We start from the raw sequence: 24,098 nt of genomic DNA, 5'->3' as shown, positions 1-24,098 counted from the left end.
GGCTGCGCTCGGCTCCGGTCCCGAACGCCCAGGGAGCGAGCCTGGTGCCGGGCAGGGCCGGGGCTGCGGCCCACGCCTCGCCCCGCGCCTGCAAAGGGCCCCAGAGCCCCGCTCCTCCCCGCCGGACCGTCCGCTACCGGGCGCCGAACCGGCTCCAGCCTCCCCCTGGAGCGGCCGCGCCTGCCTTTGTGCCCGCCCGGCCCGGCCCCCCCCCCCGCCCCGCCGCTCCGGCGGGCAGAGCCGGCGGCCGCCGAGGGCCGGGCGGTCGCCCCCCGCCTCCCCGGCGGAGCCCTGCGGCGCATGCCTCCCGCTCCCCGGGGGCAGGGAAGGAAGCGCCGCCCGCCCCTGCACCAGCGCGGCGGGCAGCGGCGGAGCGGAGCCCGGCGGAGCGGTGAGCCCGGGCTCGGCCGCCCCCACCGCCACCCCTCTCGGCCTCTCCCCGCGGCGGCGGCGGCCACAGGTGAGCGCCGGGGGCGGCCGGGGCGGCGCGGCGGGGCCCCGCCGAGGCGGAGGCCGAGGCCCAGGTCCGGGCCCGGCGCGGCCGGCCGAGGGCGGCGGAAGGCGGGAAGGGGGAGCCATGGCGGCGCGGGCAGGGCCCGGCTGGCCGCGGGCAGCGGGCGGGGCGCCCCGCGGCGGTGGCCCCGCGTACGTCGCCTCCGGGCGGCCCCCGAGGGTGGGTGTCCCCTCACAGCCCCGCTGGGGGTGTCCCCCGCGGGTGGGTGTCCCCTCATGGCCCCTTACAGCGCTCCGGTTGCTGCCCCCGCCCCGCCCCCCCCCCGGGTGGGTGTCCTCGTTTCCCTTCACGGAGCTCTGGAGGACACCCCGCCGCGTGCCTGGCCCCTCAGGCAGCCCCTGGGGGTGCCCCCCGGCCAGTCCCCGTCGTGTCCCTTCCTCACCCCCTCCGTGGGTGCCACCCCCTCCTCACCCCCTCCGTGGGTCCCCCAACTCTGTGAGGGCCTCCTCTCCTCGCCTCAGTGGGTGTCCCCTTTTCCCCTCTGGCTGCCTCCCACATAGGTATTCCCTCACATTCCCCCTCAGGCAGCCTCCAGATGCCCCAGTGGTGTCCCCTCGCCCCCCCATGGGTGCCCTGGGTGGGTGCCCCCCAGAGCCCGCACCCCTGGGTGGGTGCCCTGGCTGGGGGGCTGGGGCCGGGCAGTCCATCGCGCCCCCCCGCAGTTCTTGCAGGGCAGCTGCAGTCTGGGCGTGGGGTAACGAAGGCACCTGCCCCTTTCCTGGAAACTGTGGAAATAGGTTAAATAGGAAATAAGTTGGGGTTTGTTGTTGTTGTTGTTTTTTTTAACGAAGCTGGGAGCTTGTGCGTGTTAATTGCATTTCTTCAAGATAATTAGGTTTTCTGATTTCTGTCTTTTTTCATCCTTAGCTGCTTATTACAAGGAAAAATGTTTTTAACGTATGTTTGCCCTAGTGAATGTGTTGGAGGCCGTTTAAGACATCGTGCGTTCATTCGCACCTTTCTGGAAGTTGGGGCACTGAGCCGTGGTGGCTGCTGGTGAGGTGCCTTCCCGCTTATCCGTGGGCAAATACATGAACGTTCGGGAGCGCGGTGCTTTATCGGCGTGCACGGAGCTGGAGTCAGTCTAAACTTAATCTTTGGTTGAAGTTAAAGTAGTGTGTGTTGGGCTGCTCCGGGTACCAGCCAGCCAGCGGGGATGTTCTCGATCACTATACTTAAAATTTTAATTCTGCAGGAATGATGTTTTGAGATGAGTTATCACTGAGGAAAAGAAAATCAGAAACGGATGTCCAGAGCTTGCACTACTAAAGTGTATTCTGCTAAGATGTTCTGCGGCAGAGAACCGGTGAACGAAGCGGCAAAAGCATTATCAGTGGTGTGTTTGGAGCGAAGTGCTCTGCAGATGTCATGTAAGGCATGTTCAGGCTGACCCTGCCTTGGTCAACAAGATTTAAAGAATATTCTGGTCTGGTAACAAGATGGCAATAAAACTGCTGCCTGAGTGCAGGTCCCAGAATAATTTTGACAGAAGTCGTATTCTTTGTTGGAGCACCATGCTCTTCTAAAAAGCGATAAAGAATCAGCTTCCTTAGTTGTCTGTTACCTTATTCTTGGGAGCAAATAAATAGAGTTATAAGTTTTACAGAGTTTAGAATCATTAATTCTTTAAAATATTTATTGCCACTGATTAATTCGAAACCAGAACTAGAGAATAATTGACAAAGGCAAGGTCGGAGAGTACTCGGAGACAGAAGCATGTCTCTGTAGGTCGGTAGAGTCCAGCGCCCTACTGCAGTGGGGGTTCGTTGGGTTTGGGGTGCGAGACTGTGGATCGGGTGTGAAGAACCACCCAGCTGCTGTAGGTTTTTGTTGGGCTTGCTGTCTGCCTTCTGTCAGCCAGATGCTGGTTTGATCCTACCAAATGATGCTGCAGGTGAAACCTTCGGTCCTCGTGGGACTGTGGGACTCTTTGGGGTGTTATCTGGCATTTTCTGGATGGCTTTTTTTCATTGTTCCACCAAACGGGGCTTCATTCTGTTTGGGTTTTCTGCTGTGGCACAAAGAATAGTTCATAATCTTCGTCCTGCTTTTGCAAACTCCTGAATATTTGTGTATATCAAGAGCTTTTATCCTGCAGTGAGGCCAGAATGTTTGATGTCTGAGGGTTATTGCTCTGTAGTATTTTTGGGGAAGAAATAAGCTCCCTTTCCTCTCTGAGCTGCCCCAAGTCCCTCAGCTGTATGTGTTTAATGCCAAGGCAGAACTAGTAAAAGCTGTGTCGTGCTAGTGTGTGAGTCCAGGCATCATGCTAACACAGTTACTCCGCTCTTTGAATAGGTGTTGGTTTGTGTTGCACCATCTCAGATCACAGGCAGGCTTGCTTCACATCTGTCCATTTTATACTACGTGGACATAGTCAACGTTGCTTTCGTCACAACTAAGAAGCTGAGCTACACACGGTGGGAGTTCTTTAAAAAGGGCAATTATGCCAAAGGAAACACAGGGAGCAAAGTATTTTGCAGGGCTTTCCACTCCCACCAATTCCACTTTTTTAATGAAAGGTTCCCTTAAAATTGTTCTTTCTGTCTTGCCAATATTTCACGCAAAAATATTCGGACAATGTTAGTGCAGGAGGGGATCACACACACCTCTGCACTGAAGTGTCTTCAGGGTTGTTCTCTGTGGGTCTTGCCAATACATGGTTACTTAGGAACATAGGTAAAGAGCGCAGCCTTCGATGGAAAGTGCAGGAGGAGTTTCAGAAGTGAAGATAATTACCTGAATTGGATTATGGTTGTGCCAGAAAGCACTGAAAACCACAAATGATGAGTGCTTTGTCTTATCCTTAATGGCAGTAGTGACTGATTTACCCGTTAAAGTGATGTTGAGGAGTAACTCTTGTGATTATCTGGCATAGTATGTCTGAGCGTAAATGATTTGCAATTTATGTAACCAGTATTATTGCATGAAACTTCTAGAAGGTAGATGCATAATAAAAAATACTTTCCTCCTTTTTTTCTTGTTGTAGGATGGAAGAGAGCCCCGCTTGAAAATCTGTTCCATTGTGGACTTCGCTGTTGTCTGCTAGAATGTTCCTTATGAATGCTTCTCCTCTGGTAGCTCTTCAGACAAAATGGGAGTCCTTTGGACCAGCAAGGAATTGTAGATACCCCGTTTGCTTCTCTGAATCCGAAGGGGACGTCACTAGAACCTCTGTAAGTGCGAAAGTTCAGATGATCATAAACAACCTGCAAAGTCAAGAGTCTCCCCTGGGTATGAACAATGAGTATGATTGTATTATGCAGAAGAAACAAAAGGGTGAAAAGGGCACTAGTAACAGGGTCGCATCTAGCACCGCATTGCTACAGAAGCGTCCTCAGTATACCAAGTGTGGATGCCCTGCTGATTCAGATGACACTGAAGTGGAAGAGAACGTGGGGTTTGGGACTCTCTTGCTTGATTCTGATAGTGACGATTCTGTTGACCGAGGTATAGAGGAAGCTATTCAAGAGTACTTGAAAGCAAAGAGCAGAAGTGACCAGTCATTGCAAAGGAGTGCAGAGCGTTCTGAAAATTTAAGCAGAGACAAAAGGTTTAAGAGAGAATTCTCACAGAACAAAATGGCTAGTAACCTGCTCCCCGTGAAATTTAAAGCTGAGATGCTCTCTGAAGAGTACCTGTCTGACCACCTGGGAATTGGTAAAAGGCTACAGCCTGCTTCCCCTCAGAGCATCAGCAGCGATGACTCTTTTGAACAGAGCATACAGGCTGAAATAGTGCAGTTCTTGAATGAGAAGAAGCAGCAAGAAATTAGTAAGTGTGTAACTGGGGAGGATAAAAAAGATTCCCATGCCAGATCTGTCCTAAAATGCAACAAAGAAACAACAAACAAAACAAACTGTGGTGCTCTAAAGCAAGGTTGTAACGCACTCCTCTTGAGACACCATGCCAAGCTACAGAAAACCAGCACACAGTCCAAGTGTTTGCAGTCCAAAATCCAGGCAGAGCCTAGTGATTTCAGCCAAGTGAACCAAGCGTATCTGGAAATGGGCACTGCCAGCCAGCCCTGGTTAGTAGAGCAAAATGAAGAAAGTGGAGCTAATTACTGGGAGACAAGAAGAGTGCTTATCAATGAGAGCGTGCACGCATCTGACTCAAGTAGCGATGATGGCATTGAAGAAGCCATTCAGCTTTATCAGCTGGAGAAAATCAGGAAGGAGGCAGGTCATGCAAGAGACTGTGTCCCTTTGCAGAGGGAACAATTTGATACAAAGGGGATGGCGGACATTTCTGCGAGCCTGACAATTAGCTCAACAAAAAGTGCCTCACCAGAAATTCATAAAAGCCCTACAGGCAACAAGAGGAAAGAAATTAACTCAAAGTCAACAGAATTAGAAAGCACCAGCAATGAATTTAACAATCTGTTTAAACCACTGAAAAAAGCCAGACATTTTGCACTTCCAGAAAACAAGATTGCTGCTTGTGAGCTCACATTGCAGGCCTCTTGCAGAGCAGACACATCTGCAGAACTCATGTGTGCAGAAGCTATCCTTGATATTTCCAAAACAATCATGCCATCCCAAATGGGAAGTGACAACAAATCACTCACTGCAGACTACTCCTTTTCTCCCCAGCTTCTCTCGTCCTCCCATTGTGAAAGTGACAGCAGCCTTGTGGACAGCGATGACAGTATCGAGCAAGAAATCAGGGCTTTTTTGGCTCTGAAAGCACAGTCAGAAAACCTTGGAACAAAGCCTCCCAGCCTGTCACACTCAATCCAGATGCCTTTGCCTTCCGATCAAAACAGCCTCACTGGTACCCTTGAGCCTTCTCTTCCCAAAACACTGAAGCTATCACTGAGTCGTAAAAGGAGACTTAAAAGGGAAGGCAGAATAGCAAAACAAGGGGCATCAAAACCACCTGAGCAGCTGGACATAGGACTTTTCCAGCCAGGTAGCTACTCAGGATTTCCTGTGCAAGAGGAGTGTGCCCTGAGCAGCCCCACAGAACTCTGTGATGCTCAGAGGCTCAGCAGTAAAGAAACCAGGCAGCAGCAGCAGCTGATGTCTTCCAAACTAACTGAATCTGATGGCAGATGTGTGGCCTTGGACTCCGTAAATCCTTTCGTGCAGGTTCAGAGTAGTGCGACAAAGCTCATGAAAAATACCATCCAAACACAAGAGAGGGATGGTTCGAATGATGAGAGCAGTTCTCTGGATAGCGACGAGGACCTTGATAGTGCTATCAAGGACCTTTTACGGTCTAAAAGAAAATTAAAGAAGAAGTCCAAGGACCAGAAATCTCAGTGCAAGAAGAGAGTCAGGTTTAGCGAGACGGAAACTCAGCTGCTAGATGAATTTAGTAGCCTCCAACAAAACGAGTGGAAATGTAAAAATCCCATGCTACTGAAAAGCTGCCTCTCAAAACCTAGAAAAGCTGTGAAAGAGAATGCAGTCAGAAATCCTCCAGACAACATAAATGTCAAATGTACCAGTGAAAAACCGGAAACCATGAAGAACTTAGAGTTTAACTTACAACTTAAAAAAGGGTATAAACCTAAACCAGTCTCAAACCAGAATAACCTGCACGTAGCTAAAAATAGAAAAGGTACTTTCACAGCTGTGTCAGATGCTGATGACAGCAGTTCAGTGGACAGTGATGACAGCATCGAACAGGAAATTAGGAAGTTTTTGGCAGAAAAGGCTAAAGACTCTGCAAGCAATCCAGAGATACAAAAAGATGATACAACTCTGGACTTACTGAGAGTGACCAAACAAACTGCTAATAAAGGAAAAGCAAAGCAACAGCCGGTTGAAAATGAGATTGACCTCATGCTGGCTCAGAGTAAAAAGACTGGGGTGTCTCAGCAAACTGATGAGTTGAAGAACTCTCCGAGAACAGAAGGGAAAAGTGCAATGTTACAAGGCAGTGGGAAATCTGCTTCCTCTGCAGAGAATGTTAATCTTCATACTACTGGTCAGTCGAAAGCTAAGCAAGGAGTGGTGGGGGTTAAAGGTATTGCTGCTGGTGAGTTAGCTGGAAATGCAACAGGTAAAAAGGATGTCCCTCATACAGAGTCAGTGCAGAAAACACTTCCACCTAAAACCAGCAAAAATGAAGGTTGTAAAGTACGAAAAGTAATCAATGCAAAGTCTAGATCTAAAAGAAAGAATACCTTTCACCTAAAAATTTCGAGTAAATTTATTGCAGGTCTAAAATATGCTCGGGACAGGAAGAAGTCCATGCTTTTGAATAAAAGGCAGAAAGCAGAGCGTTTGCTCGCCCAGAGCGGTGCATTAGGGACAGAGGTTGCTTCACAGGATACAGACATGCTTAACCAGGGAAAAGAAGCCCCCTTGCCGAAAGGCGAACTTAGTGGGGAGAGTACGACAGCAATAAAAGAATCTAACCTCTCTCAGAAGCTCACTGTGGAAGTGTCAAGTACCCAGGTAGCAGAAACTTGTGAAAGCCTTGAGGCTGCTCCTTTGTGTATCGAAGAGGAAGCGGAGGGTTCCAGAAAGGCTAGTGCTTCAGGAGACCAGTCAGACTCACATTCGAGTCTCCCCTTGCAGGAACAGAGCGTGGCAGCAGCAAAAGCAGATAAGGTTTGCAGAGGAACATCCAAAGCTGAGAACACAGAGATGTGGATCGAGGAAGGAGATACCCACAAAGATAGCTGGGCTGATTCAGGTTTAGATCCCCCATGCCCTGAACACAGTACAGTAGTGGTAAAAGTGGATAAAGTTAGCAGAGACGCATCTCAGCAAAGTATACACACGTGCAGTAAGGGAGACAATAACCAGCAGGACAAGAGGCCAGATCCAAGTTCAGGTTGCCCACTGCAGGAACTAAATGTGACCGCAGTAGCAGCGGATAAAACTAGTGGAGGAGCATGTGCAGATAACGGTGTGCAGATGTGCATTAAGGAGGAGGATGTTATCTGCCAGGACAGTGACAGGCAGGAAGAAATTCAGGTCTCCAGCTCCAGTTTGGAAGGAAAAATGCCTGTCCTGCAGAATAGGGAAACTGCTTGTGAAGTGGACCAAGGGCAGGAAGTTTCAGACAAAACCTGTGCAGAATTTACTGACCTACCTGCAGGGGACTGCCCAGATTCCCTCTTGAAAAGAAAGGTTTCAAATATGTAAGTACACTTTTTTTTTTTTACAGTAACAGTCTTTTTAGAAAATAACTATCATTGTAACTACCCAGATAAAACTTGAGACGTGAAAGGAGAGTCGGTGGGAGACACTGATATCTGTATATCATATACACACTAATGTGAAAAATGCTTCTATTTAACAGGGATATCATGGATAAACATACATAGTTTTTGTAGAATTTTGTAAATTATTTAAAGTGCTCTAAGAAAATATTTTTATAATGATTTTTAGGGCTTGCATTTCTACAGGATGCTGTAGTTACTGTAGATAAGAAGATACTGGCTAATCACGCTTTAAATTATGAGGCCTCGAATCATATATCAAAAGGAAACCTGTTTGCGCACAGAATACATTTGGCAATCTGTTAGAGATCCTAGAAAAACACAGCATTTGATGGTGATGCTACACTTTTGAAGCAGATTATCTGACATCTGTTCCCGTTCAAGCCACATTCAAGCTGCCTTAGGACAATCCTGTGTCGTGAGGTCTCAGTTCTCCCACCCTGAGGACCGTTGGGCGAGTTCACTCAGCAGAACTCCGGCAATGTCAGCACAGCGGTAGGTGGGGAGATCCATCCTTGAAGATACACATGCAAATTCAGGGAAATAAAGTGGATCAGTCTGTTTGCACGTCCTGTGTAAAGCCATCTCAGCGGCTGAAAGTACCTTTTGAGTACCTGAAACCTCCCGCTAACGGGTGATTCCAAGCACAATGGCAGTTTGAGAAAGTGAAGGAGCGTGTCTGTTCAGACATCGTGATTTCTGTGGATTTTGCTAGATTTACGTACTGTTGGGCCTGCAAGGCTGAAACAATTCCTCGTTATTCTCAAGTCTGATTTTGATGCCCTGCAGTTACCCACAGGATGGCTTTTGGTTTCCTGAATGAACTTTCTTGAATTGAGTGCCCTTACTTTCCTTTTTCAAAAGTGGTTTCTAGAATGTTACATTTCTGTGAACTTTTTATTTTCATTAACAATTTTTGTGCAATAGAACAAAGCTAGGTTTGCTGTAGGAAGTCTAACACAAACGCCAAGGATATTTTCAGCACTGTTCTTTCATACTGGTAACGCTTTGTCTGCCTCCATTTCCAGCAGCCAGAATAAAGCAATTTTTCACTACTATCTTTTTATTTGTACTAACTTTAAACAGGATTGAAGTAGCACGTTCATATAAAAAAAAAAAAAAAAGTGCCCCCACACTGGTTTCACTGAAAAATCCAAGAAGTGTGAATTTAAGCTATTGGCTGGTTGTTTCTTTTTTGTTTGTGTTTAGAAGTCCTTTGAGTAGTTTGTTCTTACATCTTGTCCCTGTGAATTGATGCGATGTCCTCTCAATCTGGTCTTCTACAGAATTTCTCTCAGGCAAACTACCACTTAGTGTCAGTTTGTTTCTCAGTCAGTTCAGCAGCCTGGAGGCTGGCCTTAATGTTGCAAAATGGAGCAAAAGCATCAAGAACAGATCCAGTATTGCATAGTATCCCTGGTGTGATCGTGTTTGCAGAATATTGGCAAACTACGGCATAGCATAGAATGGAACAAGTAACTGTGGCATGTAGAGAAATAACATCGTTTGTGTGTTTATACTGTTGTGCAGTTACATTTTAAACATGTTTATAGTGGTCACTTGACATTTCTTACTCTCCGGCCACCTTTTTATAGTCCTTTAGGTTGGCTGGTTGGTTTGTTTAAAAGATGGGTGTGCTAGATCATCTCATTTTTGTGGTAGGATACTTTGGAAAAGTGTTTTTTACTTAGCTCACATGCCTGCAGTCCCTCTACACAGGCATATATTTTTGTCTGCCTTGATTCAGTTGCAGGATTTGGGCCTTTTGTTTGGAATAGGTAAATAGGCTGGTATTTTAAAATAGAAGTTTTCAGAGTACCTTGCTTTAAAAGGATTAAACCATATACTTAACTTTAATAGACATGGTGGAAGCACTATGTACTGTTTGTATAAAATAAGCTGAATGTTTCTCCTCAAAGTTTTCAGTAAATCAACATTAAGACTTAAAAGGTGTTTTGTGCCCCTGTCGATGTGTCTGTGTTCTCAATACTACTAGTGAACTGATTCAGTTAAGATACAATTCTGATTATCTTGTGCTTTAAATAAAACCTAATTTTAAACAGCACTTTTTTAAATTGATAAACTTGATTTGTATATAGGAAATGGTGTACATTGCTAAGTTTATAATGTTTAATAAATGGGGTTCTGACCATGGACCATGAAACCAGAGTGCTGCTATGGTTTGTGTCAGTGGTTTTGCGTTACCTTTTTTCCCTCCTGACTGTAGTCCGAAGATGTAATTAACCTGCACCAATAAGATTTGTGAGTGAAGGATGTCACCCTTGCAGACAGTCACAGCATTCATGTTAGCCGAACCTGGGAACAGGATTGCAGGCCACCAGCTGCTCTTGCTTCTTGCCTCCTATTGTCTTCAGCCACCCGCTCGCCAAGACTCTGATCTCCTATGTGACAGCAGCATCTGATTTCCTTGTGACTGAAATGCAATCCAGATCTTTAAAGATGTGTCTGTTTAAAGGGATATTGTTCTTAATAACAAAAAATGAAGAAGGAGAATCTACGAAGGACAGAGGCAAAAAAAAGTTGTGGCTGTTCTGTCATGTGCTTGTCATTTTAGCAAAACCCTAACAGCAGTGTTCTTTCCTGGTGTTTGTGGTCAAGAAGTGGAGTCTTCCCTTGTGCTTGCCCCTTTCTTAGTGCCAGAAGGGTTAGCAAAAGGGGCTTCCTGTTTTTGAGGCAGAGTTCAGCAGGTGAGATCTGTGATTCAGTTGGAAAGCACTGCATCTCTAAATGGCATCCTCTGTAGCACAGCTTCTGCAGCCTCCAGGATTAGCTCATGATCCTTTCTGTTCTGCCATTGAAGACTGGTGGTAGCAAGTCGAGGAGCCCTTGATGGTGCAGAGGTGGGATGAACGTGCTTTTTTACTCATGGGGGGGACGTTGTGATACACAGCACTGAGGTTCTAGAAGGCAAGGAGGCTGAGCTAGTCTTCAGGGTGGGAGGGAGGGAAGGCAGGTTGCCTTGATATGCAAACCAGCCTGGTGCCCTTGGTGTTTCTGCACCAGTATGCTATGGGTATCCCCTTCTACCTCCAAGACTTACTTGGTCTCAGGAAGTGATTTTTCCAGAGTTTGTCCCATGAGAATTGCTGACTTGCCAAGGAGGAGCAAGCACCCACAGGGGCTGTTACTCTGAACAGCACGTCAGTGAACATCTCTGGAATTGGTGCCGCAGCACTAAGAATGCCATGGCTCTTCTGGCAGTAGCGTCATTCTGGGTACAGTTCTAATCACTCATTCAAGGTAGAAAAATCTGGTGTCTTGAAGCCATAAGAAAAAACTCTTATACATTATGGATTAGAGGTTGAACAACTGGAGAGCAGAAAGATTATATTGAGTGAGAATAGATTCACGAGCAAGAATCCCACACATGCGGTGCTGCTGCAGTACAAATCTCTTGAGGTTGAACCTTGATAGGTACAGTACCAAAAGCATTTTTTTGTTCTTCCTATTGATACCAGTTATAACAGGAAGCCAACCGTAGAGCAGGCACGGACTGTATGTCCCTCCTGGCCCTTTTCAGCGCTGCAATGATAGTTCTAGTGATTGCCCAGAACAAGCTCCTTTTTCCATTATTTCAACCCTCTTAAGGCATTAATTTGATCCTTTATTGCAGTAGATATGTGCAGGCAACCATGAACCCAGGTACGCTCAAGCATGCAAATAAGTTGTTTTGTTTTGGGGGTGGGTTTTTGGTAATTTGGTTGTTACATTATTAAACTACTCAGTATATTTTATTATTGCTGCAGCGTCCTGATTGCAGTACCAGAGTTCTCAGATAAATCTGTGCTTGCTGAGGACTTTGAAAGTAGGAATATTGTTTATTTTTATCACAGTGACTACTTTTCTGTACTTCAGGAAGGGCAGCCTTCAAGGATCCTCAGGGGACCACAAGGGCTACCTTAATTTTTTATAAACAGTTCTTTGCTGCTATTTTAGGAACATGTGTTTTGACGTGTGGCTGCTTTTTACACAAGGAAGGCACTCACCATCTCTGCCACCATTTCTTTTATTGATGTATATGCTTTTAATTTTTTCAAACCTTTAAGAACTGCAGATTGGCTTGGTCTGATAGTACAGCCCAACATAGTTTTTTGTCTGCAAACATGAAAATCGTGCTTTCAAAATACAGAGCAGAAAGAGACTGTTTTGGGTAGAATATCTGCAGTGAACGTTGTCATCTTTGGGATGATACTTTGAATTTGTACAGGTATTTCTTGTGTGTATTGGGTCTCTTAACATCTGAACAAACGGATCACTATTTCTTAAGCCCACTAAAATAGGGAGATGTAGGAAAGTAAATACAAGGGAAATAAGTCTTTGACCCAAGTACTAAGCGTAGTCTTCAAACAAATCAGTGTGTAGAGGCATGTCTCAGGGCTGGCTGTGACTGAAGCTTGTGTCTTCCCTTCTCAGCGAACCTCAGTGGAAGTGAATTGGATGCAAAACTGTTCAAAGGAACTGGTTTCGGTTCAAGAATAAAAAAGGGAAGAAATTAAGGCAAGGAAGAAAAGAGGTGGGTGGTTTTAGATGGAAGTATGAAAACAAGTGGAAGCTATGTGAGAAAAGCCACTAAATTTATATTTTTAAGAGGCAGTCTTATCCCTGAATTATTCCACCTGCAGAAAATCTGTGGATAAAAGTATGTGTAAAATTGTCATAACTGTTTATATTCATTTAGCACTTTATGTTATTTTTTCATTTCAGGAAAAGAAAGGGAAGTTATGAGAAGCTCAAGTTACCGTTCAGAGTCTGATAGTAGAATAACAGTGAATGATAGACGGTTGTTAAATATTTTTAAAGTTAACTTTTCAGACCCATTTCTGCTTAGCGGATTTACTTGTTCCAATGTATTGGTGTGTTTTCAGCAAAGGTGAGTTTAGCCAGCTATTCTTCTGTTTGAGATAACCAAATGCATTGCAGTGAAAACTGGAATTGTTTGGTAGGTGTGATTGAAACCTGGCCTGTAGCTACACTGTGGTCTGAATGTGTAGAAAAAAAAGCATAAATACAGACCTGACACACTTGAGTTGTTTTGGACTTCAGAATTTTGCTTAGTGACATCGTTAACAGAATACCTTACGGGTGTGTTTAAGTACAGAATCATAGAATCAGTTAGGTCGGAAAAGACCTTTAAGATCATCGGGTCCAAGCGTTAACCCGGCACTGCCAAGCCCACCACAAAACCATGTCCCTAAGCACCACATCTATGTGGTTTTTACACACCTCCAGGGATGGGGATTCCACCACCTCCCTGGGCAGCCCCTTCCAATGCCTCAACACCCTTTCGGTGAAGAATTTTTTCCTAATACCCGATCTAAACCTCCCCTGGGGCAACTTGAGGTTGTTTCCTCTTGTCCTGTCGCTTGTTATCTGGGGGAAGAGACCGACCCCCCTGCCTACAGCCCGTCAGGTAGTTGTATATGCTGCCTGTGCAGTTTATAAGGCTTTATAAAAATGACAGAAATAGGGAATATTTATAACATGCAAAGAATATAATTTGCAGTGGTATTTGGACGTATGATTATACTCACTTTTTAATCTTTTTTTCCAGCAAACACCTAGAATAGTAGTATGCTCATTTTAAATATATACTATCACTATGTTACACCTGTAAAGTAGGACTGTTCCTCATCCATAAACAGGCAGACTAGTTTCTCTTCAAGACTAGTTTTTAAGCCGAACACGCCAAGGTTCCTTTTTAGCACAGCTACTGTCTGAATGATGCACTTTCACTGGCTGTGTAACTATAATTGTTACAGTAAAACTTTAGAAAACATTTTCTTTTTGATTAGTTGTCTTTATTTGAATAATTCCTTAAAATATTGTCATTTTGAGAGGTAAGAAAGATGAACATGCTTTCTAAAAGAAATTCAAAGGCTTATTGAATAACTCTGGAAAATATGCAGTTTGGTTATTCATTAAATAGTACAGAAACAGCTTAAAAATCTTTAATTTGTAATGATATGTGGTACATGAGGCAGAAGTTTAAAGGCTCATTAGTGACAGAGAAAAGGTTAAGGGAATATATATACATGTAATATATATTGTTCTAGAATTTATAACTATATGCTGCCTACAATTAAGTAAAATGGTTCATATGAGCTATCTAACTGACATTTAATCACATTAAAACTTTTTAAGTTAAGATACTATTCCTAATAACGTTAGTTCTGTAAATTAGTGGGTTTTGTCTAGTACCAAAGTGGCTGTATGTGTTTTTCCGAACAAATTACTGAACTCAGTTTTGAGATCAGAGATTTTAACTGCTTTTCCCCCAAAACTAAAGTCGTGACCTTGGCTGGGTAGTGTGCTGTTAAAAAAAAAAAGTACATACAACAGTTTGGGTTGGGGTGTATTTTTAGAAATGTGCTGCTGCCTTTAACCTGCTAATTTTGTAGTTGTTCATCACATTGTAATAGCAAGTCTCACATTACCAAACTGAAAGATTTTTATTTTCCTCTTCCCCTGTGTTCAGGAGCAAAATTCTCATTGAAACCTGACTTAACGTGGTTAATAGTGTGAAGCACGTGCATTATCCTGCTGCTGCTTAGTGTGCCACATTATTTTCCTGATGGTCTATACAGTTTTACTGTCCTCAGTGGCAACACCCGTGACATCCCAAGGCTGCGCTGAGAGGTGACCTGCACCCACGGGCGCTAACAACATGACAGGAGCCAAAACCCGCCTTATTCTTGATGAAATAGCCCGTAACAGCATTCAGCATCTGCAGCGTGACGGTGGCGTGCTCCTGTCACGCCTTCACACGAGGCTTAGCGACATGGTTCGGCCAAGGTCAGTGCTGTTTGCTTGCTTGGTTGTTGTTTTTTTTCTGGTTTTTCACCGAGGCAGCCAGCAATAAACCGCAGCGGCGGCACGCTGCTATGGCCACCGGTGCCGGCTAGCAGTGCGAGGGGCCGCTGGCGTTGTAGCTGGGGTGGAAATCGAGGTGGTCATGGGCAGTGATGAAGTTGCTCACACCAGTGACATGGCTTTTCTCCAGGGAGGTGTTGAGCCCGTTGTTTCTGTACATGCCACACTGTGCCAGAGTTTTGGAAAAGGTGTGCGAAGTGACGTGGAAAGAGGTCTGCAGGAGCGGGAAAAGGGGAGGAAGATGTTTTAAATGCCAATGCCTGCAGCGCCTGCCGTGCGCTGGAGTTTGGGTGCTGTGATGAAGGCACTTCATCACCTTAGGGGGGTGGGGGTGTCATTGCTAGAGGATGCTGCAGAGGTGATGAAGGCACTTCATCACCTTGGGGGATGGGGTGTGTGTGTCATTGCCAGGGGATGCTGCAGAGGTGATGAAGGTGCTTCATCTTCATCACCTTGGGTGATGGGGGGAGGGGTGTCGTTGCCAGGGGATGCTGCAGAGGTACCGTGGTTTAACAGGCCAAACCTTTGATGCCCGGGGGTGCCCGCTTGCCCCACAGCCCAACCTACCGGCACCTCGTGCACCGTGGGGGCTTTGCTGCCGTACGCCTGGCTGCTGGTCCGGTACCGGGGGTGAGGCTGCGGCATCCTGCCAGGGGGAGAAGAGAGAGCGTGCGTGGGAGCGGGGCTGCCCGGGGGAGCGCTCCGCGGGGCGGGGCGGGGGGGGGAGGGGGGAGCAGGCTCACCCGTAGCCCTGGAAGCAGGCGGGCTGCTGGAAGCGGCCGGGCAGGCCGGGGCTGGTGCGGTACAGCTCGCTGGTGCGCGGGCCGGGCTGTGCCATGGCGCTGGGGCCGCGCGTTACCAGGCGACGGGGCGCTGCGGGCGGGCAGCGATCGCTCCGAGCCGGGGGGGCGGGGCTCGGGGGGCGGGGCTCGGGGGCTGGGGGCGGGGCGGCCCGCCGCGCCGGAAGCGGAAGGCGCCGCCTGACCTTCCTTCTCGCCGTCTTCCTCCTGCTGCCCCTGCGGCTGTCGGGCGGGGAGCATGGCGGTGCCGCGGCTCCTACGGGCAGGTGAGCGGGTCCTGGCCGGCCCGGCCCTCCGCCCTCCCCCTGTGACCCGCCCCCCCGGTGACACCCTCCCTGGTGACCCGCCCCCCCGGTGACACCCTACCCGGTGACGCCCCCCCAAATGACTCCCCTCCCGCCCCCCCCGGTGACACCCTCCCCGGTGACACCCCCTCAAGTGACTCCCCTCCCACCCCCCCGGTGACCCGCCCGCCGCGGTACCCCCCCCCCCCCCCAAGTGACTCCCCTCCCGCCCCCCCCGGTGACCCGCCCGCCCCGGTGAACACCCCCTGTTTCTCTCCCCGCAGCAGCCCCGCGGCTCCTCAGCACCGTAGCGGCCCCCGCGGCCCAGCCCCGCGGTGAGTCCTGCCACCCTCGGCCCCTTCCCCGGGGAAACGTGGGACGAGCCGAGTCCCGGCATCACGGGGTCGCCTCTCACCCCTGGTGTCACCAGGCCCTTGTCACGATTGAGTGGCCCTGGTCCGGCTCGTCCCCTCAGGCACAGCGGGAGGGGACAGGGATTTATTTGTGTTTTCCCTTCCCGCAGCTGCGGGTGACAAGCTGCTGTCCGAGCCTCTCAGCCACCCCGACTTCTTCAATGTGAAGGAGCTCTTCTCCCTGAAGGATCTCTTCGATGCTCGGGTGCACCTGGGGCACAAAAAGGGCTGTCGGCATAGGTGAGTGATCCTGTTCAGTGATCCAGCGCTTGCTGGTGGCAGGAGCGATTCCCTGGAACCACACCAGCCTGCGGAGGCTGCACTAGACTGGTCTGTGTCTGGAAGTGCCCGCACGGACCCGTGTTGCAGCCTGGCCATGGTTAGTGCCCCGCAGAAGTGCAGGGCGCCCCCTCAGCACAGACACTGAGCGGGGGTGAGACCTGCAGCCCCCAGGCCCGGGTGGAGCAGACACTGTGCGCGAGGGTTCCCTGCAGAGAGCACCTCTGGTGTCAGCTGGGGGCTGGAGCGTGGGAAGATAGAAGCCACAGAAGTGGTGCCACACCACATTCAGAAACGCTGCTCCATGGCTGTAACACCCTGTCCCCGCGTCCCCTTGTGTCGCCCTCCCCCTGCAGGTTCATGGAGCCCTACATCTTCGGCTGCCGCCTGGATCAGGACATCATCGACTTGGATCAGACAATGCAGCACCTCCAGCTGGCCCTCAACTTCACCGCCCACATCGCCTACCGCAAGGGCATCATCCTCTTCGTCAGCCGCAAACGCCAGTTCTGCCACCTGGTCGAGAGTACAGCGAGGGACTGTGGGGAGTATGCCCACACCCGTTACTGGCAGGGCGGCCTCCTCACCAATGCCCATATCCAGTTCGGGTCTGGAGTCCGCCTGCCCGACCTCCTCATCTTCCTCAGCAGCCTCAACAATGTCTTTGAGCCCCACGTGGCCATCCGGGATGCTGCCAAGATGAACATCCCCACGGTGGGGGTGGTGGACACAAACTGCAACCCCTGTTTGATCACCTACCCAATCCCTGGGAACGATGACAGCCCCACTGCCATGGAGCTCTACTGCAAGCTCTTCAGGATGACCATCATCCGCGCCAAAGACAAGAGGCGGCAGAATGAGGCCTTTGCTGAGCTGCAGAGCAAAGCGGAGGGCAATAAGCCCTAGGGACAAGCTTGGCCATGCCCAGCGGCTCAGTGATGGGCGTCCTGCTCCACTCCTACGGGCACTGCCGGACTTGCCCCGCACCCAGAACACCAGCTTTTGGTGGAGCTGGGCTGGTTGTGGAAGGGACCCCCCAGCTCTGCAGCTGCACAGAGATCCCACGGCGGTCACAGCTGTGGTGGGTCTCTAGCTCAAAAAACATTGCCTGAAGCAATGGAGGGGGAAACGGAGCCAGGCCAGGGCCAGTGTCCTGGCACTTGTCCCTGTTGCAAGGAGGTGCCTCTGTCCTGTGGCCTTCCTGAGCTTGTGATCTCTTGTGAAACAGCTTGTGTGTAGCACCTCTTCTTGGCAAATAAAGGGCCCTGCCATCTTTTTTTCTTGCTTTCTTGGGAAAAGGGAAGGTACGGGGGAGTCTCAGGCAAAGGTTTATGGTCAAGGGATGGGCTTTAAAGGGGTAAAGGGTGTCCCCAGCCTGGGAAGGAGGAAGCTGGTGTGTCACAGAGTTGGAGGGTCCCCGCTTTGTCCTAGGGCACACCCTCCGAGTCCAGCCTCTGCCAGCACCTCAGGGAGTGGGGGACTCCAGGGTGCGCCTGGGAAAAGGGAAATCCCGTCCCTAATACGCCGCGTGTCTCGGTGGGAGGCTGTAGGGCAGTCCCGCAGCGCTGGGGGTCAGGCCCAGCGTGGGGAAGGGGTCTGGGCCGGAGGTCCTCGTCCGCGTTCTCAGCTTTGTCCCTGCCCCGTGTCCCCAGTCGCGGCGGGGCCGCTTGCTACTCTGCGTCCTCCCGCCCAGCAGGGGGCGCTAGTGGGAGCGCTGGGCCGCGCGGACTGTCCCCGCGACGCTCTCGCCCGCCCGCCCTATATAAGCGGCAGGCGGGAGAGAGGAAGGTCTTTCCGCGCGCGGCTGAGCGCAGAGGCGCAGTCCGTCGGTCTGCCTCGGGCCCGGCGGGGTGAGGAAGGTCTGGGGTCCCCTCAGGCGGGCGAGGCCGCAGCCGCCCAGGGCTTTGAGGAGAGGGCCGGCGCATTTCGCCCCCTCAGGCGGGCGGCTTGTGCTGCGGGGGGGCCGGGGCGCGGGCAGGCGGCGCTGGCCCAGGAGGGCTCTTGTGGGTCGGGCCCGGCCGCTCTCCGCGGGCCGCCCTTCCCGCGCCATGCTGCAGCGGGGCTTCCTCAGGGTGGGCCCTGGCGGCGGCCGGTCGCGCCTCTGCCCCGGCGCCGCAGGCGGGGCGGCTGCGGCGTGAGGAGATGGCCGCCGGGCCAGGAGGCGGCTGCGGCGTGAGGAGATGGCCGCCGGGCCAGGAGGCGGCTGCGGCGTGAGGAGATGGCCGCCGGGCCAGGAGGCGGCAGGTGTGCACGGCGGGGCGGGCGGGTGCTGTGTCCAGCAGGGCGGGCTGCCGGGCCGTGAGGTGCGGTCCGTGCTGGGTCGTGCGGCCCCCGGGCAACGCAGGCTTTGGGCCCCGGGCTTGCGTGCTCGCCCTCCCGAGCCGCCTGGGCCTCAGGCGGGACAGAGCGACCCCCGCTCTGCCACATGGCCGGGGAGAGGCCCCGGCCGCTGCCCTCATGGCTCCAGGCACGCTGTGTGCGGTGTGATGGAGTATATTATAAATTAATGTATAGCAATGTACTAGGATTTAAGGTAAGTATGGGTGTACTTCCATTGAAAAACAGGAGAAAATTAAGGGTTGCACTCTTGAGGGAAATATTTTTTTAAATATTTGAGTAACTAAAGTGAATCGATTCAGCAAGTCTTTTTTTTAAATTGGGTTTTAATCTTCTGGTTTTCTGTGAAGTGCGGTTCACAAAGAAGGTTGTTACACAGTCAACTAAACGCTTGTTATTAACTGTATTCTTTTTATCTTCCTTCAGCCTGGCAGAAGACAAAAGGTGAAGTTTAAAAGATTGTGAGCCTTATAAAATCGAGGGTAAGTGGTACCTAAGACAAAGACTGTCCTAAGTAAGCTTCAGCCATCCTGTTAACTCTCTTAAATGGTGTGTTCCGTTTAGTATCTACACGTGCACCAAACACCTTTGTAATACTACTTTCTGAGTAGGTGATACAACCTTGAAATAGCTGTAACTCACCTTTTTAGTATTTGGGGGGAGTTCAGCCTGCCACAGGCGTTGCAAAGGTGGCTGCTGTGGCATCTTTGTGTCATTAGGTGGCATAGAGAGACAGGCTATGTTCTACGCTCGGTTGTTCTGAAACCCGTGAGCACTCAGAGTGATTGATAGCCTGACATTATTTATAAAGGAGACTCAAGAAACTGAGCCTCCCTTTGGTCTGTTTTTTTTTATCGCCTTAGATGTGAGAGCTCTATATAATAGAATAGAAGGGTGTTCTGTGTGACCTGTAGTGGACGTGCAGCAGAAAGACTGTAGTTTTCTGTTTAGGCTTGAGAATGGTAGGATCCTGTTGTATTACAGAAGAATTAGTTAAAGTGATTGTCTAAAACCATGTGGTGAGTTGGTGACCTCACTGGAAGCACATCCTGGGAGTCACATGTTGGCAGCCCTGACCCTATTCCTATCAGAAAGTAGCAATACGTCTGTGTATTTTCTTTCTTCTGTCATCAGCGAAACAGTAACAGTATAACCAGGCTTTGAAGCATGTCTAACAATCTAAAATAAACGCTGTTTATATTTTTCACTTCTTTTTCAGAGAAAGCTGTGTGACGTGGCAGAGTGGCAGACCCAGGAGGTCGTCTCAAAGCCCCGAGGTGAGCAGCCTGTTGAACAGCTCCCTGCCCCAGCTCGTGTTGCAGATGTGGCTGTAGTGCCGCGTTTGTGTCATTAGGTGGCAGAAAGGAAAAGGCTGTGCCTTTGCTAGTGCTCTGAAACCTGTGAGCACTCAGCAATGCTGAGCAACCTGACAATTATTTCATGCTAATCTGAAATCGTGAAGGATGGACAGCTGTGGAGGGACAGGGTGCAGAAGCTAGCCCTGTCCTTCGGTGTGGCAGTCGTTCTCTTAATGAATATCTTGTTTATGTGACAGATAAGAGATGTGACTTTTCTACCGTCATGTTCTATGTTTTACTAACATGCTACATTAAAAGCTAATTCAAGTTTCCTCCACGTCTTTTATTAATGGAGGAATGGCAAATTCCAGTATTCTTTATTTTAACGGTCCCGAGACCTTGGATGTTTGCTCTCCTGACACATTAATGTCGTTAGGGGTCAGAGATTGAGACTTCCTGTGCCTGAAACCTGTAACTGCTCAGAGATCAGTAGCTTGACGTTTCCCTGCTTACCTCTTTCTCCAGAGGATCAGCGGAAGATGAAGCAAAGTTCTTTTGAAAAGCATTTAAAATGATGCTAATTTTAACTGCATCAGGAGAAGGTTCTTCCTTTTTTTTTTTTTTTTTCCCAAGGACAAATAGAAGTGACAGCTTTATTCTATTTTTGCCTTGAACAATCCTTTATGGCCTGCTAGACGTCCTTGCTTGCTGCCTGTTTTGTCTGTGAAAGGGCAGCTCTTGAGTTCTGCAGCATTTAGCATTATGTAGATACTGGTGATCGCACCTGGCAGCAGAGGAGATGGGGGGCGGGGAAGGGCACTTAAGTTTGTTGTTTCCAAAGTATTGGCATGAAATACATGTAGAAACATGTAGAAACAGTTGGGTGTGGATTTAGTATATACGGAGGAAATTGCACCCGGTTCCCAACATTAATAAAATGCTCAGCCAACAACATCTTGACTTCCAAGGGTGTTGAGTGTTTGACCAGAAGGTGCAATTTGCAGTCTTCTGAAACGCAGCTTTATAGTCATGCTTGCTTTTGGGTGGGGGCAGGGAACAACACAGGGGGGGGGGAAAAAAACCCAGCCCAGTGCTCCTTCCGGCAAAAAAAAAAACAACCAACAAACTGAAGGTCTTTTTCCTTCCTAGAGTTATTTCTGAGAACAGGACTGACTTCTGGAACTTGCTTCAGATGTTGAAGGTAGGTATGATGCCATTTCTTGGAAACATACTAAACTTCAGTACGTTACCAAAGTAGTGTCTGGGTAGAAGTCCTTGGGTTAGTACTTGTCCTTCTGACTTCTTACGGGACATGGGCAAATAAAAAATTTTTCAAAATATATTGCTGCTGGTGCATAGTTGCATAAAGAACTTAAAATTCAGTATTTTTTCATCTTTTTTTGCTGGTAAACTTCTACTTCAGGTGAGTGCTTTCAGGTTCCTCCGTTTTGCCAATGCAATAATTTTTGTAAGCAACCTTAAACACTCTTCTGATAAACTTCTTCATTTCACTTCCTCAAACTGCCTTTCTCTGCTCCCAAAGTGCATCCTTTTAAGGGCAGCTGTCAGTCAGAACAAGATACTCCTGTTGAGAACTTAAAACATATATATTACAGTGCCTGAGAGATTATCAAAACGGGCAACTGCAGTTTGAGAGAAAACACGAAAAAAGTTTGTGTCACAGATGTGCAAGATAATGAGATTGTGTCCTAGGCATAATGAAGAAAGAAAAAAAAAAATTATTTCCATAATCAAAGTGAAAAATTAATGCTAAACCTGAAGGCTTTTTTTTAAAAAGTCCTTCTGACTTTCAGTAAGTGCATCACTGGAATGCTTTGCCATGTTTCCTAAGACAAGAAGCTTCCTTGTGCATCATGTTCTAGCTGGTAACGTGGCAGACAAAAAGCAAAAATATATTTGAGCACAATATGACTTTTGAGTTGGTTTCTGCGGTGTCTTTGTGCTAGCGTGATGGCAAAGGAACCTGAGCTCTGAGACAGCGAGCCGCTAAGGAGCACAGATACCGATAGATCCTAATAGTTCAGTGTGTCACGGCCCTTTCTTGGGTGACGTGCACGAGAGCCTCTGCTGTGCCAGTGTTACTAAACACTTAAGTGTTAATGTAATATAAGTGGTGAGAGAAGCTCTGGCTGCACAAAGATAGTATTGTGAAACTCCGAGAGGCTTTGCAGTGACTAATAGCTTGACAAAATCTGGCAGTGCTAAATGGTGGAAAATGTCCTCATTAAATGGGCATTATGAGGGCCAAAGGTGCCATTAACCAAGCGGGTAGCTGCTGGCTGCAAAATGAGCCATTTAATTGGGAAAAGTCACTACCTACCTGCAGTGGCTCTGGTAAAGAATGCTAATAAGGTTGTTGGGGATATGGTTATGCAAAGAGGCATGCCTTAAGATGTGACTCTTCTATTTAAATTTCCTGACTTCTTTTAACCCTGAAATACATATTTGAGTTTTTTCATCAGACTTTGCTCGCATCAAGGGTCCTGAAGGGCTAGTGAGTGCCTAATGAGTCTCTCTTCAGAACTTTACTGTACTGTGTGAGGCATAGGATAGCTATTAAAATAATGGCATTTGCTGTTAACCATCTTTACAAGACTGAGCAGCAATCCCAGGCTATGAATATTGCTTTACTGAGAGAATTACCTGGCTCTCAGCTGTGGAAAAGATGAATATTTTGTAATAAAGTGGTTATGAGAGAAATTAAAAAATCTTTCTGCACATTAACTAGACCTTCATCATTTAGAACTGGTTTATGTCATGGCTTTGAACGCTGGCATAAGCCCAGCTTTTCTTTTCTGTGCTGTTCATAGCTTGCCTCTATTGAAGCTGGCACTCACTGTTGAATTTAGGGAGCCTAAGAGTGAGGGAGTAACTAAGAGCAGGCTCCCAGCTATTGTGCTGTTAAATTACCCCTTTCCTAGACTTGCCACAGTTCACTGTGCTTAGCCAGATAATTCAAAAAAAAGAAAAAACACGTTGTGATGTAGTGGTAAAGAACCTCTCCTAAATTAATTTATTAGTGCCACCTGCCTTCTGTCGCTGCTTTAGGTCCTGATCCACACAAGTTTCGGGCGCTCCGCTTCCTCTGACTGCAGTGAGAGCCGCCAGTGCAAGGGTAGGGGGTTCCTGTCGTTCTGGACTAAGTAAATCGCTTTCTGAAGTTTCCCTGTGAATCATGATAACTGAGCCCAGCTAATGACTTCCCTAAAACCTGTTTTCACTTTATAAAGCTTTTTTCTTTTCTCTGGGATGTGAAAAATCTTTAGACGGTCCCAAGTCAAACCTGATGCAATTCTTCAATTAGCTGAAAATGCTGCCTCTGAAATGAAAAGCAGTTCTCTGTCCGGACTAGCTGCAGTGCCTTGGCTCAGCTGCTGTCCCATAGTGAACAGCAGGGGTCTGGGTGGTATGGATTAATTAGCTTCTTAGTATGGACATTTATTGCTAACTCTTGCTGGCTGTATTTGACGTTGTCTTAACATCCTGGCCCTTTTTTTATTTGCAGATCATGCCTTGCTTCCTAGAATTTCTGGCAAACCTAGCTACTACAGCAAAAGAAACGGTTGGCAGCATCTGCAGTTGAAGATCTGTAGATTCCTCCAAGTTCATCTTTCCTCACGTGGATTCAAGCAGGCTACAGCCAAAGTGCATGCAGTGCTGCTCATGGTTCTGAATGTTTGCTGCAACTTGCGTCTTTAAATGTCCATTAAAAAAAAAATATAACCATTCTGCTGCAAGTGTCCTTTCTGCTTGTGCTGCGCTGCTGTGGGATAGCTGTAAGAGTTGTCTTCTTGCCCTTTTCCCAGCCATCTCGGCTTGTACGCTGTTTTCACAGCCATGTTCTAAAGCACTGTTGTTTCAGTCTGCGCTTTCTGTACATGGTTAAGAAGGATTTAAAAAAGAAAACCACCCCTAAATAAAGATGCCACCTACAATAAGTCTGAAATTATTATGCTTGTGTATTTGTAGCACCCCAAGTAATTTTATTTTTTAACCATTCTAGGATTTAAGACTTTTTATTTGTGGATATGAGAACTGGGATGGATTTTTACTTGAAACCATGAAAGGCAGAAATGTT

The 24,098-nt window shown here is 48.3% G+C and overlaps 3 protein-coding genes, 1 long non-coding RNA gene and 2 other non-coding genes across 8 annotated transcripts; 5 read left to right on the top strand and 1 right to left on the bottom strand.

Annotated features, from left to right (window-relative positions):
• Positions 1 to 243: 243 nt before the first annotated feature.
• On the top strand, positions 244 to 9,866 carry PPP1R26 (protein phosphatase 1 regulatory subunit 26). Of its 2 annotated transcripts, none has more exons than XM_040606604.1 (3): positions 244 to 460; positions 3,504 to 7,616; positions 7,884 to 9,866. In XM_040606604.1, exons 2-3 carry the CDS (start codon positions 3,565 to 3,567, stop codon positions 7,891 to 7,893), a joined length of 4,062 nt encoding a protein of 1,353 aa, XP_040462538.1. In that variant the 5' UTR covers positions 244 to 460; positions 3,504 to 3,564; the 3' UTR covers positions 7,894 to 9,866. The 2 variants fall into 2 exon arrangements, with proteins under 2 accessions (XP_040462538.1, XP_040462537.1); XM_040606603.1 differs by having other exon boundaries at positions 7,867 to 9,866.
• Positions 9,867 to 13,908: 4,042 nt separating this feature from the next.
• Positions 13,909 to 15,497, bottom strand: C9H9orf116 (chromosome 9 C9orf116 homolog). The gene is made up of 3 exons (XM_040606069.1): positions 15,332 to 15,497; positions 15,156 to 15,234; positions 13,909 to 14,802 (listed from the first exon to the last, which is right to left on the bottom strand). The coding sequence occupies exons 1-3, from the start codon at positions 15,424 to 15,426 to the stop codon at positions 14,617 to 14,619; spliced, it is 360 nt and encodes a 119-aa protein (XP_040462003.1). The 5' UTR covers positions 15,427 to 15,497; the 3' UTR covers positions 13,909 to 14,616.
• Positions 15,498 to 15,563: 66 nt separating this feature from the next.
• MRPS2 (mitochondrial ribosomal protein S2) lies at positions 15,564 to 17,639 on the top strand. Its single transcript, XM_040606068.1, has 4 exons — positions 15,564 to 15,654; positions 15,957 to 16,007; positions 16,196 to 16,325; positions 16,721 to 17,639. The coding sequence occupies exons 1-4, from the start codon at positions 15,627 to 15,629 to the stop codon at positions 17,268 to 17,270; spliced, it is 759 nt and encodes a 252-aa protein (XP_040462002.1). The 5' UTR covers positions 15,564 to 15,626; the 3' UTR covers positions 17,271 to 17,639.
• A 502-nt stretch (positions 17,640 to 18,141) lies between these two features.
• LOC121093573 lies at positions 18,142 to 23,966 on the top strand. 2 transcript variants are annotated; one of them, XR_005829614.1, is made up of 5 exons: positions 18,142 to 18,214; positions 19,128 to 19,183; positions 19,921 to 19,978; positions 21,149 to 21,200; positions 23,526 to 23,966. It is a non-coding gene; the product is annotated as an uncharacterized LOC121093573 (long non-coding RNA). The 2 variants fall into 2 exon arrangements; XR_005829615.1 differs by having other exon boundaries at positions 18,149 to 18,608.
• LOC121094351 lies at positions 19,370 to 19,502 on the top strand. Its single transcript, XR_005829821.1, has one exon. It is a non-coding gene; the product is annotated as a small nucleolar RNA SNORA17 (small nucleolar RNA).
• Positions 20,002 to 20,135, top strand: LOC121094353. Its single transcript, XR_005829822.1, has one exon. It is a non-coding gene; the product is annotated as a small nucleolar RNA SNORA17 (small nucleolar RNA).
• Positions 23,967 to 24,098: the final 132 nt, after the last annotated feature.

This window comes from Falco naumanni, chromosome 9, assembly GCF_017639655.2.
Source record: "Falco naumanni isolate bFalNau1 chromosome 9, bFalNau1.pat, whole genome shotgun sequence".
In the NCBI taxonomy this organism is placed as follows: Eukaryota; Metazoa; Chordata; class Aves; order Falconiformes; family Falconidae; genus Falco; species Falco naumanni.
Note: the sequence above shows the minus strand (reverse complement) of the source record. Positions and strands in the feature narration are given on the sequence as shown.